Source organism: Mobula hypostoma, chromosome 15 (assembly GCF_963921235.1).
Source record: "Mobula hypostoma chromosome 15, sMobHyp1.1, whole genome shotgun sequence".
Lineage (NCBI taxonomy): Eukaryota > Metazoa > Chordata > Chondrichthyes > Myliobatiformes > Myliobatidae > Mobula > Mobula hypostoma.
The window spans coordinates 65,650,417-65,665,777 of NC_086111.1; the positions used below are offsets into that span (position 1 = coordinate 65,650,417).

Consider the following 15,361-nt stretch of genomic DNA (forward strand, 5'->3'; position numbering starts at 1 on the left):
GGCTTGGATTCATTTTGGCCCATTTCAGCATTTCCCCTGTTCCTATACATGACTGGCTACAGGTCCAGGGAGAACTTCCCATCGGACCTGTGAAGGGCCTCACCTCTCAGGGGTTCCTAACCTTTTTTATGCTGTAGACTCCTATCATTAACCAAGTGGTCCAGGCCAGGTTGGGAACCCCCGCTCTAGACCATTTGCCATACCACCCCTCAGAGTTCTCAGGAAACCAGGTGTGCCAGGTAAGGCCTTGGTAGATTTATTCCCATTCTCCCAGACATCACCACACTGCCCTGGTTAGATTGGGCACAACATAAATGTGGCACCATGGTAGCCAAGTGGGTAGTGCACTATTACAGCTGGGGGTGTCAGAGTTAGTTCATATATCCACCCTGTGGGAGGGATGCGTGGGTTTTCTCCAGGTGCTCTGGTTTCCTCCCACAGTCCGAAGACGTACCGGTTAATTGGTCATTGTAAATTGCCCTGTGATTAGGCAAGGGTTAAATTGGGGATTTTCTGGGTGCTGTATCTCTAAATAAAATATAATAGGTATCCGTTAGTCTCATGAGACCATGGATTTGAGCCTTGGAAGGTTTCCAGGGCGCAGGCCTGGGCAAGGTTGTATGGAAGACCAGCAGTTGCCCATGCTGCAAGTCTCCCCTCTCCATGCCACCGATGTTGTCCAAGGGAAGGGCGTTAGGACCCATACAGCTTGGCACCGATGTCGTCGCAGAGCAATGTGTGGTTAAGTGCCTTGCTCAGGGACACAACACACTGCCTCAGCCAAGGCTCAAACTAGCGACCTTCAAATCACTAGACAAATGCCTTAACAATTTGGCCATGCGCCAACACATCCCTAAATAAAATAAGATTTAAAAAAATGCAAAGTAGGAAAGAGAATTGGCTTGTTATTGGCACATGTACTGAGTTACAGTAAAAAAAACTTCTCTTGCATTCTGTTCACACGGATGAATCCATTACGCAGTGCATTGAGGTAGAACAAGGTAAAATAAATCAAAGTGCAGTACAGGTGGAAAATAAGATGCAAGATCATAAGGAGGTAGATGTGAAGTCAAGAGCCCGTCTAATTGCATTAGGGTAACCAACAGAATAGAAGATAGAACAGTTCAGGCCCTTCAGCCCACAACGTTGTACGCAGCTTTAACTAAGATCAAGCTCACCCTTCCCTCTCATTTTTTTTCATCCATTTGTCTGTCTAAGAGTCCTTTAAATGTCCCTGATGTGTCTTCCTCCAATACCACCTCTGCTAACACATCCCATGTACCTACCACACACTGCGTAAAACATCTGCCTTTGACAACACCTCTTAACTTTCCTCCAAGCAAATTAAAATTATGCTGCCCTGCCTAATATTAGCTATTTCCACCCTGGGAAATGTCTCTGGCTGACAATTCTATCTATGCCTCTCATCTTGTACACCTCTTCCAAGTCCCCCCTCATTCTCCTTCACTCCAAAGAAAAAAGTCAACCTTTTCTCATTAAACATGCTGTCTAATTCAGTCAGCATCCTGGTAAATCTCCTCTGCACCCTCTCCAAGACTTCCACACCCTTCCTATAATGAGGAGACCAGAACTGACCACAATACTCTAAGTGTGGTCTAACCAGGGACCAACAGTCCAATGGCACTCTTGTCCTGGAGATGAGACTCGCTGCCTGGGAGAGAGCCAGAGCAATCTCCAATAACTTGTTCTTTCAAACTAATTTATTCAATGTACCGTTGCTGAATCTCCTTCCTTTCGACTCTGCATTCTATTGCACAATTGTGTATAATACACACACGCACATGATTAGACTACCTCTGTAACAAATAGGTACGAGTTAAGGCTCAGTATTACATTTTCTGACCCCCCCCATTTAAAATAAACTCATAAATTAGGAACCGCATATGTAGCATATTTGCTCAGTACTGAGAAGACATGCAGTGTCAGAACGAGAGAGGTGAGGCACTTCACAATTCAGGTGGGAAGCTCTCTCAGGACCTGCCGCTGGAATGATGGTAACCAGATGTTAACAGCTGAAAGAGAGAAGAGGGGTGGAGGGGGAGGGGAAGGAGGAGATAGGGTGAAATGGAGAGAGGGAAAGGTGAGGAAATTGGGGAAGGGGACGGTGGGGAGGTAAGGGGTGGTAGTGGGGAGCAGGGGGATGGGGAGTGGAGGGGGAGGAAATGGGGAAGGAGGATGGGAAGGAGGAGGTAGCAGTGGGGTGGGGGTAAGAGGGGAGGGGAGAGAGGGGAGGGGAAAAAGGGGAGGGGGGCCAGAGAGGGAGAGAGAGGAGGGGGAGAGAGGAGGGGGAGAGAGGAGGAGGTATGGGGAAAGAGGAGAGGGGGTGGAGGGGTGTCAGGAGAGGGGGAGTGGAGGGGTGTTAGGAGAAGGTGAGAGGATGTCCCCCAGGAGTGTCATCGAGATTTGCTCTGTTGGGACGTCAATCTGTCCATTCCCCTCCAGACACTGACTGACCTGTCACCACTCTTGGCACTTCATGTAATTTTAGCCCAGTTTTCGCGGCAGAGGAGATTCCTTTTCATCTCCCTGGTCCGCACATCTCTGTCATGCACAGAATCCCAGCAGGAATGAAAGGAAGGTGGTCGATCTGCCCCTTGGAGCCGATCGCATCTCCACCCTGCCTATCAATCGGACAACTAACGATTAGCCAAGGGAGCGAAACAGAAAGTCGAAACAGAGCAATCAGAATCAGTTAACGATTACAGTAGTCAGAGGAAACACGTACTATATTTAAAAACAAAGCTAGCGAAATAAAAACCTCAACAACTGTCATCGGTCGCAATCGTGAATCAAGTTAGACAGATTGGACTGATCCACTGGTCAAATCCATTACAAATCGATCAAACAGAGCAGTTGAACGCAAATTGCTATGTCTACTATCCTTTCTAATACACAAATTTAGGAAAACTGACAATACTCTTTCGAACGAGGCGAATTAATCCGTTACAAACAAAGTGTCGCGTTAAAAATACAGTATTATGGAAAAAGAAATTGGATTTGAAACAAACTAAAAGTTTGGGATGAACACTTTGTTACAGATTGCTTATTTGACACCCCAAGTCTCACGACGCGGCTAACAGAATTAAAAGCTACAAGTACAATGTAGAGGTTAATAAAACAGTCCACGTACCTTTATAAGAGAGCTTCAGTCTGGGAATATTCACTTTGGCTCCCGCGTTCCACTGATTGATAGTATTCCAGAGTAGCAAAGTGCCCAGAGTTTGAGTCAGTGATATTACCGCCTTCATAGTTTTATTTTACAATAGTAAATTTTTAAGTGGTCAGACGTGACAAAACTCAATTTGTGGCGTTTAACACCTCCTTACAGATGTCACACAGGTCCTGAGTTCGTGCAGGGAGGGTCCAGCATCGAGAGTGGCGAGCGAACTCACCACTTGCTTAATCCCAGGAAGGGTCCTGCTGTTTGCGGACCGCTGCAGGCACGACCAGCGCTCCTGGGCAGAGTTTCGGCGAGCCAGACGCCTCCCTGCAACCACGGACTTTTATACAATATCCGCGCCGCCCCTCCCAGTCTCGGCAACCAGAGCGACGCCCCCACCCTCCCTATTGAAATGAGCCACCACCCGGCTCAATTTCTGAGATACTTTTTAATATATATTCCTATTAACCCTCCGAAGAAATCTGAATTTTGTTTACACGCGACAGGAAAGACCTAACCGCCCAAAAATATAGCGGGTGGATAGTTTGATGAAACTTCGGAACAGGTTGCGACAGAGTTTAAAAATCTCGTTAGATCATTCCGATTTACTGATACATGAATTTAAAGACGTTCCCTTTAATTGTAAAGTTCTATAATATATTTGCTGTGCCTAGGAGTGACAATTGTTAAGGGTCCAGGAAAAGATCGCGCAGTGTGAAGCACGGTGGTCAAAGCACTCCGGTAGATTCCCCTTCCACCAGGTCCCGCGGAGAACTGCGGCTGGTTTTGAAGACTTTGCATCCCATCGGCAACTTTGTAACCTTGAGACTAGGGAACTTGCCGCAGGGACTGGGGGTGTCAGCTGGAACCTGCCCTCGGCGGACTTGTTAGCTCGACTCCCGACTGAGCGTAGAGTGGAGTATCGCCGCATAAGCAAAGTTTGACCGCTTCGTTCTGTAAGGTGCAGCGTTGTAGTAGTGTGGGAGACGCTATGGTAAAGCGCTCAGAACAATCTCCTCCTCATCAATCTTCCACCCAATGCATTCGCTCCAAATTTCCTTCAACTAATCTTCCCTTGATTCTTCCTAGCTCCGGGGGATAATTTCCAGCGGTTAATTAACTCACAGATCTGTGCGTCTTTGGGATGCAGGAGTAAACGGGAGCGTCCGGGGGAAACCTCCGCGGTTCTCAGAGAGAACGTGCAAATTCCACACAGACCGCACCTGAGGTCGGAACTGAATCCACGCCTCTGGAGCCATGAAACAATTGCTCTGTTTTGCTGCGCCTCCCTCTCAGCGAATGCAGCCATTTTGTAGCAGGTGAACGGGAATAACTTTTCCCGCGTTCAATGGCCATAGACATTGTTGACCATGCCACAGTTTGATGCCAATCGGCTCTTTGTATGGGGTGGCAAAATCAATCTTGCGTTTAACGGCAGGAATACCAAGGGATTGATTGTAGACTTCAGGAAGGAGAAGTCGTGGGAACACACACCAATCCTCATTGAGGGCTAAGCAGTTTAAAGTTCCTGGGTGTCAACGTCTCTGAAGATCGATCCTGGGCCCAAAATATTTTTGTAATTGTGATAAAGACATGTCATTGGCTACATTTTATTAGAAGTTTGAGGACATTTGGTATGTTAACAAATTTCTACAGGTGTAATGTGGAGAGCGTTCTACGGTTGCATCACTGGTATGGGGGGGGGGCATTGCACAGGATCAGCAGAAGCCGCAGAGAGTTCCAAACTCAGTCAGCTCCATCCTGGGCTCTAGCCTCCCAGCATCAAGGACACCTTCGAAAGGCAATGCCTCACAAATGCGGCCTCTCTCATTAAGGGCTGCATCACCCAGGACCTGCTCTCTTCTTACGTTTGATCTGCTATTCCGCTGGTTCAGCACTTCATTCAGGGCCGAAGGGCCTGTTCCTCGGCTGTGCTGTTTATTACTCCCCTCGGGTACAAGTGCCTAAAGGCACACGCACAACATATTCGAAACAGATTCTTCCCCTCGGCCATCAGATATTTGAATGGACAAGAGCCAGCCCCTGAACTATACATCACTATTTTTCTATTTTTGCCCTCTTTTGAACTAATTTATTTTAAGTATATTTCTTATTGTAATTTATAGTATATTTTATGTATTACACTGTACTGTTGCCACAAAACACTGAATTTCATGATATATTTCTGTGATAATAAGCCTGATTGTAATTCCGATTCAATTCCCTAACAGCTGCAGAATGAACAATGTTGTTTTAATAGTCACCCGCGTGGTGGATCTGGAGTCACACTTGGTCTGACCAGGTTGGCATCTCCCTTCAAACATCATTTAAAAAAATCTGCAGATGGAGGAAACTTGAAATCAAATCAGGAAACGCTCAACAGGGCAGCTGGCATCTGTGGGGAGAATTGGAATTGGCTTATTGTTGTCACATGTACTGAGATACAGTCAAAAGCTTACCTTGCATACTGTTCATACAGATCAGATCATTACACAGCGCATTGAGAGAGAACAAAATAAAACAATGACAATGCAGAATATAGTGCAGCACAGCGCAGGTAAACAATAAGGTCATCAGAGAAAGGTTCTGATGAAAACTCACCACGCTGACATATTGATTCTGTTACCCTCCCCACAGATGCTGCCTAACCTGCTGGACATTTCCATCGCAGAAACCAGCCTCCCTTCCATGAGCTCTGCCTACATCTCGTTCCCTCGATAAGGCAGCCAACATAATCAAAGAGCCCTCCCAACCTGGACATTCTCTCTCTCTCCCCGCCCCCCCCCGCACACTTCATCAGGCAGAAGATACAAAACAGTGAAAGCATGTTCCACCAGGCTCTATCCCACTTTTATCCCAGCTTCTATTCCACTTTTAAAAGATGATTGAATGATTCCCTAGTAGTAGTAATCGTAGTGCAATCACTTGGAGTTGAGTATGATGTTCTCCTGTATTCTCTTATTTGAGAAGGGTTGTGTGTGACTTTGTCTAACATGGGTTGGCTGATGCATAGGCAACCACCACATGGTCCTTGACAGATCAAGGCAAGGTACAGTGGGATAGAGTGTAAGACAACTGGGGACTCCTCACTATTGCAGCCTTCCTCCGCCTTCACCTCCATTGTGACGTGTCATCTCCTGCCAGCTCTACTATTGAGATCTTAGTTGGATTGCTCTTTGTTTGGAACCTTTCCCTTGACCTTACCACTATGGGTGACCCTAACAGGAGCTGAGCTCCAGCCAGCATCGCTCTCCTGATCTCTGGAACTCACAAACCTCTCCACCACGACAAGGTGACAATTGTTGGAGAAGGTTCCCTAGTACAATAAGATGGGCTCTTGACCTCATAATCTGCCTCAGTATGATCTTGCACCTGATTGTCTGCCTGCACCAAACTTTTTGCAAATGCAACCCTTTATTCTGCAAATTGTTTATGAATTTACCTTGTGCTACTTTGATGAAGTGATACATATGGATGTCATGCAAAATAAAGATTTTTCACTGTTCCTTGGTACCATAAGACATTAGAGTAGAGTTAGGCCACTTGGCCCATCAAGTCTGCTCTACTATTCCATCATGGCTGATTTATCATTCCTCTCAAACCCATTCTCCCGCCTTCTTCCCGTAATTTTTGATGTCCTTACTAATCAAGAACCCATCAATACCTGCTTCAAATTTACCCAGTGAGTTGGCCTCCATGGCCATCTGTGGCAATGAATTCCACAGATTCACTAACTGCTGGCTAAGGAAATTCCTCCTCGTCTCTGTTTTAAAGGGACATACTTCTATTCTGTGGCTGTGGCCTCTGGTCCTAGACTCAACAACTACAGGAAGCATCCTCTCCATATCCACTCTACCTAGGCCTTTCAACATTAAATAGGTTTCACCCTTATTCTTCTAAACTCCTGCGAGTACAGGCCCAGAGCCAACAAATGCTCTTAATTCATAAACCCTTTCAGTCCTTTCTACATACCGTCCTTACACATCTGGCGAAGGATGCTTATGTGAGAGTGCTGTTCTTGGACTACAGTTCAGCATTCAACACCATTGTTCCATCCAGGCTTGACAAGAAGCTCAGAGACCTCGGCCTTCACCCTGCCTTGTGTAGCTGGATCCTCGACTTCCTGTCAGATCACTGGCAGGCAGTAAGATTGGATTCCCTCACCTCCACCCCTCTGACTCTCAATACAAGAGCCCCCTCAGGTCTGTGTACTAAACCCCCTCCTTTACTCTCTGTATACTCATGACTGTGTCGCCACCCACAGCTCTAATCTGCTAATTAAATTTGCCGACGACACTACATTGATTAGCCTTATCTCACCAATAACAAGGTGGCCTACAGGGAAGAAGTTATCTCTCTGATACGTGTCAAGAAAACAACCTCTCCCTCAATGTTGCAAAAACAAAGGAGCTGGTTGTGGATTACCAGAGGAATAGAGACGAGTTAACCCCTATTGACATCAATGGATCTGGGGTTGAGAGGGTAAACAGCTTTAAGTTCCTCAGAATTCACATCACTGAGGACCTCATGTGGTCTGTACACACCAGCTAAGTGGTGGAAAAGGCACAGCAGCGCCTCTTTCACCTCAGACAGTTGAGGAAGTTTGGTATGGGCCCCCAAATCCTAACAACTTTCGACAGGGGCACAATTGAGAGCATCCTGAGTGGCTGCATCACTGCCTGATATGGGAACAGTACCTCCCTTAATCGCAGGACTCTGCAGAGAGTGGTGCGGACAGCCCAGCACATCTGCAGTTGTGAACTTCTCATGATTCAGGACATTTACAGGAACAGGTGTGTAAAAAGGGCCTGTAGGATAACTGGGGACCCGAGTCACCCCAACTATGATCTATTCCAGCTGCTACCATCTGGGAAATGGTACCGCAGCTTAAAAGCCAGGACCAACGGACCAGCTTCTTCCACCAGGCCATCAGACTGATTAACTCACACTGATTTGTGTGTATTCTATGTTACATTGACTGTTCTATTTATTATAAACTATGATGAATTACTATGATTGCACGTTGCACATTTAGACGGAGACATAACGTAAAGATGTTTACTCCTCGTGCACGTGAAGGATGTAAGAAATAAAGTGAATTCAATTCAGTTCAATCCTGGGATAATTCTCATGAACCTCCAGCTTCTTACTTCATCCCCCCTCCCCCTCTCTCCCACCTTCCCCTCACCTGATCTCACCTATCAGGATGCTGCCTGGCCTGCTGAGTTCCTCCAGCATTTTGTGTACGTCACCTATCACCTACCAGCTCGTACTCCTTTTTCCATCCCATCTTTTTATTCTGGCTTCTTCCCTCTTCCTTTCCAGTCCTAATTAAGGACCTCGGCCCAAAGTGTTGACTTTCATTCTTCTCCATAGAAGCTGCCTGACTTGCTGAACTCCTCCAGCACTTTGTGTTTAGAGCTCCAAGTAACAGCTCCTTAACAGTGCTGCCCTCCTTCAGCACTGCTCTGGAGAAATAGCCAGGATTTCTGTGTTCAAGACTCTGGAATGGGAGTTGAATCCATGGCCTCCGATTCAGCCAGGGTCAAGACAGGAAATATCTCAAGGTGCTGCAGTGCGCAGAGACCAACGACCTTTGGCATTGGAAGAGAGAAGCAACCCAAACCATCAGATGACACATGGAGAACTTTTCCAGAAGCTCACAAACACAATGCCACTCGTAAAACTTGATCGCTCAGGAATTCAGCAGGAAGCTCTGGACCAACATTTGTTATTTTATTAACTTAGACGCTCAGTACAGTATCAGGCCCTTCCCACCAAACAAGCCTGCACAGCCTAATTACACCCATGTGACCAATTAACATAATAGCCTGTACATCTTTAGGATTTGGGAGGAAATCAGGGCACCCAAAGAGAACCCACACAGTCACAGCGAGAACATACAAACGCCTTACAGAGAGCGGCGGGAACTGACTCTGGGTAGCTTCCACTGTAAAGCATCATGCTACAAACTACATTCCTGTGCCACCCAAAGAACTACATACAATCTGTAATAACATCTCCTCACTGACAATCAACACAAGCATGCGTATGTAGCTCACCGTCCTACTGTTGCACTCATGACTGCGTGGCTAGACACAGGTCAAATATCAACTATAAATTGGCTAATGACACCACTGTTGGTAGAATCTCAGATGGCAACGAGGAGGCTCACAGAAGTGAGATAGTTGAATGATGTCACAACAGCAACCTCCCACTGTGCGTTAGTAAGAACAATGAATTGATTGTTGACTTCATGAATGGGGCATCAGGAGAAACGCACACCAATCCTCATTGAGGGGTCAGCAGTGGAAATGGCGAGCTGTTTCATGTTCCCGGTGTCAACACCTCAGAAGATCTATCCTGGACCCAATCACTGATGCCACACCAGTGTCTCTACGTTGTTAGGATTTTGAGGAGATTGGTATGTTATGAAAGACTTTTATAAGGTTCTACAGATGTATGATGGAGAATATTCTAACTGAAATGCATAGGATCGCAAGAGGTCACAGAGGATTGTAGACTCAGCCATCTCCAGGAAGGGCACAACCCTCCCTATCATCTAGGGCATTTTCAGGAGAAAGTGCCTCAAGAAGTCAGCATCCATTACTAAGGGTCTTCATCATCTGGGAAATGTCCTCTTCCCATTACTACAATCAGGGAGGAGGAACAGGGGACTGAAGACCCAAGCTCAAAGATTTAGGAACAGCATCTTCTCCCTCACTGTCAGATTTCAGAATGATCCATGAACCCATGAACACTACTTCATTATTCCTTTCATTTTGAATTATTTATTTATTATTATACTTTATAGATTTTTATGTCTTTCCATGAATAGACCCAATTCTTTTTCTGACTTTGAGGACAACAAGAAACAGACCTCAAAAGACAAACTGGTTTGCCATCGTCGGCAAGCAGCTGACCAAGCATGAGTTGAGGAACTGTTGCGTATCTGTCCTCGCAGAAACATGGCTCAAGGACAACGTCCCATGCACCAATAAACCTCAGGCCATACCACTCAGAGACTTATGTTCATATGTTTTTGTGACAGTATCTGCTATTGTTACTCTATGTGCTGTGTGTGATTGGATGCACTATGTCTTGCAACTTGGCACTGAAGAGACACTGTTTTGTTTAGCTGTATACATGTGTATGGTTGAATGTTGAATGACAATTAAGTTTGAAATTGTACTCCAAAGTTCAAAGTAAATTTATTGTCAATGTGTATACATGTCATCGTATGCAACACTGAGATTCATTTTCTTGTGGGCATGCTCAATAAATCTGTAGAAAAATAACCATAACAGGATCAAGGAAAGACTGCCCAACTTGACCATTCAACCAGAGTGCAGAATACAACAAACAGTGCAAATATATAAAAAAATTAACAATGGTACATAAATATCGAGAACATGAAATGAGGAGTAGTTGAAAGTGAGTGTATTGGTGGTGGAAGCACTTGAATTATAGGGCAAGAAAAGTTAAGTGAGATTATCCCTGTGGGTTCAAGAGCCTGATGGTTGAGGGGTAGTAACTGTTCCTGAGCCTTGTAGTGAGAGTCCTGAGGCTCCTGTACCTTCTTTCTGATCGCAGCAGCAAGAAGATAGCATGTCCTGGGCGATGAGGATCTCTGACGATGGATATTGCCTTGTTGCGACAGCATTTCATGAAGATGGGCTCGGTGGTTGGGAGTCCTTTACCCGTAATGAACTGGATTTGGTCTCATCCAAATTATTCTCCATTTAAGGCTCCTTCAGTTTTTCTTTAGCTGAATCAATTGAGGTGACCCTCTGTTCCCATTTCTCTTGTGTGGTTTTCTAGACACCCCCTGAGTGCATTTATCCAGTTGCTTCAACTTCTCTTCCTGTATCTGAGATCCATATTTATTTCTTCTAAGCTTCCTATTGGATTTACAAGTGACTGTCTCATATTGATGGATTCTGTTTATGCTCTTCCACCAAGTAAAAACATTCCGTATTCAAACCATCAAAAGTGACCAAAGACTGAAGAGTGGAGGTGGAGGCGGATAGGAGGTACTTAGGTCCAATCAGCATTGGAAACCCGACTTCTCCCTGCTGTAAAGGAGATGGTAAATAACATTGCATGTGGTGGGGAAACATGTCAAGTTCAAGGATAATGGGTGAGTAGGATTGCAGGTAAGGCAGGGCTGTGCACACTGGAAGAAATGCATGAATGCCACTGACAAGACAATCAGCACCCAACAGTGCAACAATGTGTACAGGACTATGGTCCAGTGTGGGTCAACGGGGCCAGGCAGAATAATAATTTGGTATGGACTTGATGGGCCGAAGGCCCCGTTTCTGTGCTGTACTGCTCTATGACTCTATGAATCTATAGCATTTAGTAGGTATAGACAAATAGAAAAGCATGAGAAATAACTAAATACCCTCAAGCTCACAAATACATTGTATAGGGCTCTAGTACAGGTCTGATCTTCTTAGAATACCAGAAGATTTGGACTAGCTTATTGTCATATACACCGGGGGTGCAATGAAATTCCTTGCTTACCTGAAGCTGGCAGAGTAAACAGGATAAATGGCAATAATAAATGCCCTGATGGGAACAGAGCAGCAGAGTGGTACAAAGATTATCGTGCAATCTGAAATATTGAAAGAAAAAAGAAATGCTAACATGACAATCACAGAATTAATAATGTAGGCAGTATCAGGAACATTGCTACATCAACGGGTTCAGAAGTCTGATGGCAGTGGGGAAGAAGCTGTTCTTAAGTCTGATTGTCCAGCTTTCACGCTCCTGTAGCTTCGAGAAGATATCATCATTATCATCATCATGTATCGTGTCATATGACCATGATTGCTCTTGGCAATTTTTTTCTCCAGAAGTGGTTTGCCATTGTCTTCTTCTGGGCAGTGTCTTTACAAGATGGGTGACCCCAGCCATTATCAATACTCTTCAGAGATTGTCTGCCTGGTGTCAGTGGTCGGATAACGAGGACTTGTGATATACATCAGCCATCGAACCATCCAACGACCATCCAACACAAGATCCCATGGCTTCACGTGACCCTGATCGGGGGGCTAGGCAGGTACTACACTTTGCCCAAAGCTGACCTGCAAACTAGCGGAGGGAAGGAGCGCCTTACACTTCCATTGGTAGAGATGCATCGCCAACCCGCCACCCCGCCAGCTGACCTAGAAGATAGAAGAAAGCATGAGGAACGGTCGGGCTGGCAGGCATCCTTTAATGAAACTATTCACTTTCCTGAGGCAGTGCACCATGAAGACAGATTAGGTAGAAGGAAGGGACACATTTGTGATGGACTGGGCTGTGTTTGCCACTCTCTGCAAATTCCTATGGTGTATAATGCAGCAAAGGTTTAGCAGATTGAATCCTGAGATGGCTCGTTATTATATGAGAAACAAAAGGTATAAGGAGCGTTTGATGATTCTCAGTCTGTACTCTTTGGAGTTTAGAGAACGACTGGGCAGCTGAAGTGGAGTGTAGAGGCTCTCTGAGTGAGAGAGGTATGCTCCAACTTCCAATCAGAGCCTTCATGGATGGCCACATGGTGACAACTACATCAGTCCTAGGCAGTAGATTGATCCCCAAGGTCTAGAAAGGATCATTGCATGGGCAAGGATGAGATTTAAGCCACAGGAATCCAGGTCTCTGGTGTTAAAGAACGGCAGATTCACAGACAAGTTAATTTCTCCTTGGATGGTATTGCTATCCCATCCATCTCTGGGAAACCAGAGATGGCTGAGTCATGTCTGAGTCACAGAGATCTGGACCGTGGCATTTGGTCAGGCGGTGCTGGCTAGCTTCCCTTCAACTCACTTCGAAAGGGCCCAGGACAGAGCATAAGATAACTAGCACAGGAAGAGGTGTGAGCAGCTGTCGTGGAAATGCGTGGTAGGACAGGAAGCTTGGACAAGGTGAGAGGGTGCATCAAAGCAGAAGATCTCCTACACCAACATCTGGCAGGTGGAAACCCAGCACATCAAGTTCATGAACCAGGCTGTGTATGGCATCCTGCCTAGTCCAGCAAACCTTTTTGCTTGGGTCAAGAGCAAGACTCCATCATACCCTCTCTGTTTGGCAGAAGGACCCTGGAGCACATCCTCAGCAGCTGCCCAAAAGCCCTGGGAGAAGGCCGTGACCACTGGTGTCATGATCAGGTGCTGAAAGTAGTGGCAGAAAATACCTCCTTGGCCATTAATAACAGTAGGCACCTCCGCCAAATGAGAACCCCACAGCTTTTGTCAAAGCCGTAGACCAACCACATTCTCAGCACAGATCGCCAGCAGACTTGCTCACCGCGGCGTCTGACTGGCAACTGAATGTCAATCTTGGGAAGCAATTAAAGTCTCCTAACTTCATTGCATTTTCATCACTGAGACCTGACATGGTCTTTCTGTCAGAAACCTCAAAGCAGATGGTTGTGGTGGAACTGACAGTGCCGTGGGAAGACCAGATTGAGTAGGCTTTTGAGTGTAAGAAGGCCAAATACAAGGAGCTGGTACAGCAGTGCCTGAGACAGGGGTGGAGGGCACAATACGAGCCTATAGAGGTGGGGCGTAGAGGTTTTCCTGGCTGCTCGCTGTGCAGGACCTACACTCTCCTTGGCATTACAGGGGCTGCAAAGAAAAGAGCCTTCAGGACCACCACAGAGGCTGCTGAACATGTCTCCAGGTGGCTATGGATCAAGTGGTGTGACCTCCAATGCTGCTTGGACACAAGCCAGGGTCTGATCAACCCCGGCTGAAGGTGTCTGATGTTGAAAGGCCCAAAACACCCAATGACCCTAAGCTACATCACTGATGATGTGTCCCAGCGCATTCTCTGGTGTATCTCAGCATCAAAGCAAAGGCTGATTCGTATGGCTGTCAAAGGTTACAGGGAGAAAGCAGTAGAGTGGGTATGAGGGGGTTAATAAATCAGCCATGATAGAATGACATAGGAGACTTGATGGGCCAAATGGCCGAGTTCTTTCATATGTCTTATGGTCTTAACCTCTTCACTCAGAGAATGATGTGGGTGTGGAATGAGCTGTCAGAGGAAATGCTGAACGCAGGTTCAGTTTCAACATTTAAGAGAAGATCGGTAGGTATGTGGATGGGAGGGACATACGCAGCTGTGTGCAGGTGCAGGTCAATGGGACTAGGCAAAATAATCGTTTTTTAAAAACGCAAACAACAGGAATTCTGCAGATGCTGGAAATTCAAGCAACACACAACAAAGTTGCTGGTGAACGCAGCAGGCCAGGCAGCATCTCTAGGAAGAGGTACAGTCGACATTTCAGGCCGAGACCCTTCGTCAGGACTAACTGACGAATATAATATACTGAAAATAATAGTTTAGCAGAGACTAGATGGGCCAAAGGGCCCATGGCTCTATGACTGAAAGAGCTAACCTGCAATGATCAGTCAGAACGTCATCCCGGTTACATTTCTGTGAAAGAACGAATCTGCAGTTCGGACGTCAAACTGCTTGCTATGAGTTTCCCTCCGTATTATCGAGCGCATGAGTTCAGCCGCACCATATTGCTCACTGTCTATATTCTGCCTTCTCCACGCAGTCCTGATGCTGCATGTGACCTCACACACACCACCATCAGGAGACTCCACACTCAACACCCCAATGGGTTCATTGCCGCAGCGGGAGACTTCAACCATGTTTCTCTCTTGACAACCCAACCCACCTTCAGTCAGTGTGTCAAGTATCATACAAGAGAAAATAATGCACTGGACCTCTGTCTGCAAATGTTAAAGGTGCATACAGCTCCACAGCTCTCCCCACACTTGGAGGATCAGATCACAACCTGGTTCACCTCATATCCTTGTACAACAACAACAGCTAGCTACCACTAAGACAGTAAAGAAATGGTCTCCAGAGGCCACGAAGGGGTGCCTTGAGGTTTCTGAGTGGAATGTGCTTTGTAAGCCATATGAGGAGGATATTAACGAATTTACTGATTGCATCACTGGCTACATCAGCTTCTGTGTGGACACTGTAATACCATCACAGACTGTTTGCTGTTTCCGGAACAACAATCCATGGGTCACCAGTGATCTAAAGGCTCTTCTCAACCACAAAAAAAAAAGGAGCCTTCGGATCAGGAGACAGGGAGGAATTGAAACATGTGGAGAGGGAGTTAGAGGAGAAGATCAAGGTGGCTAAAGAGGAACACAGGAGAGA

At 46.1% G+C, this 15,361-nt stretch overlaps 1 protein-coding gene across 2 annotated transcripts in view; it reads right to left on the bottom strand.

Moving 5' to 3' along the window:
* Positions 1-3,480, bottom strand: part of LOC134356939 (semaphorin-3G-like) — a 224,896-nt gene extending 221,416 nt beyond the window's left edge. For both annotated transcript variants that reach the window (XM_063068205.1, XM_063068204.1), the window contains exon 1: positions 3,152-3,480. In XM_063068205.1, the coding sequence (XP_062924275.1) occupies positions 3,152-3,269 (118 nt within the window). In that variant the 5' untranslated portion in view covers positions 3,270-3,480. The remainder of the gene's footprint in view (positions 1-3,151) is intronic.
* Between the last annotated feature and the right edge of the window lie 11,881 nt (positions 3,481-15,361).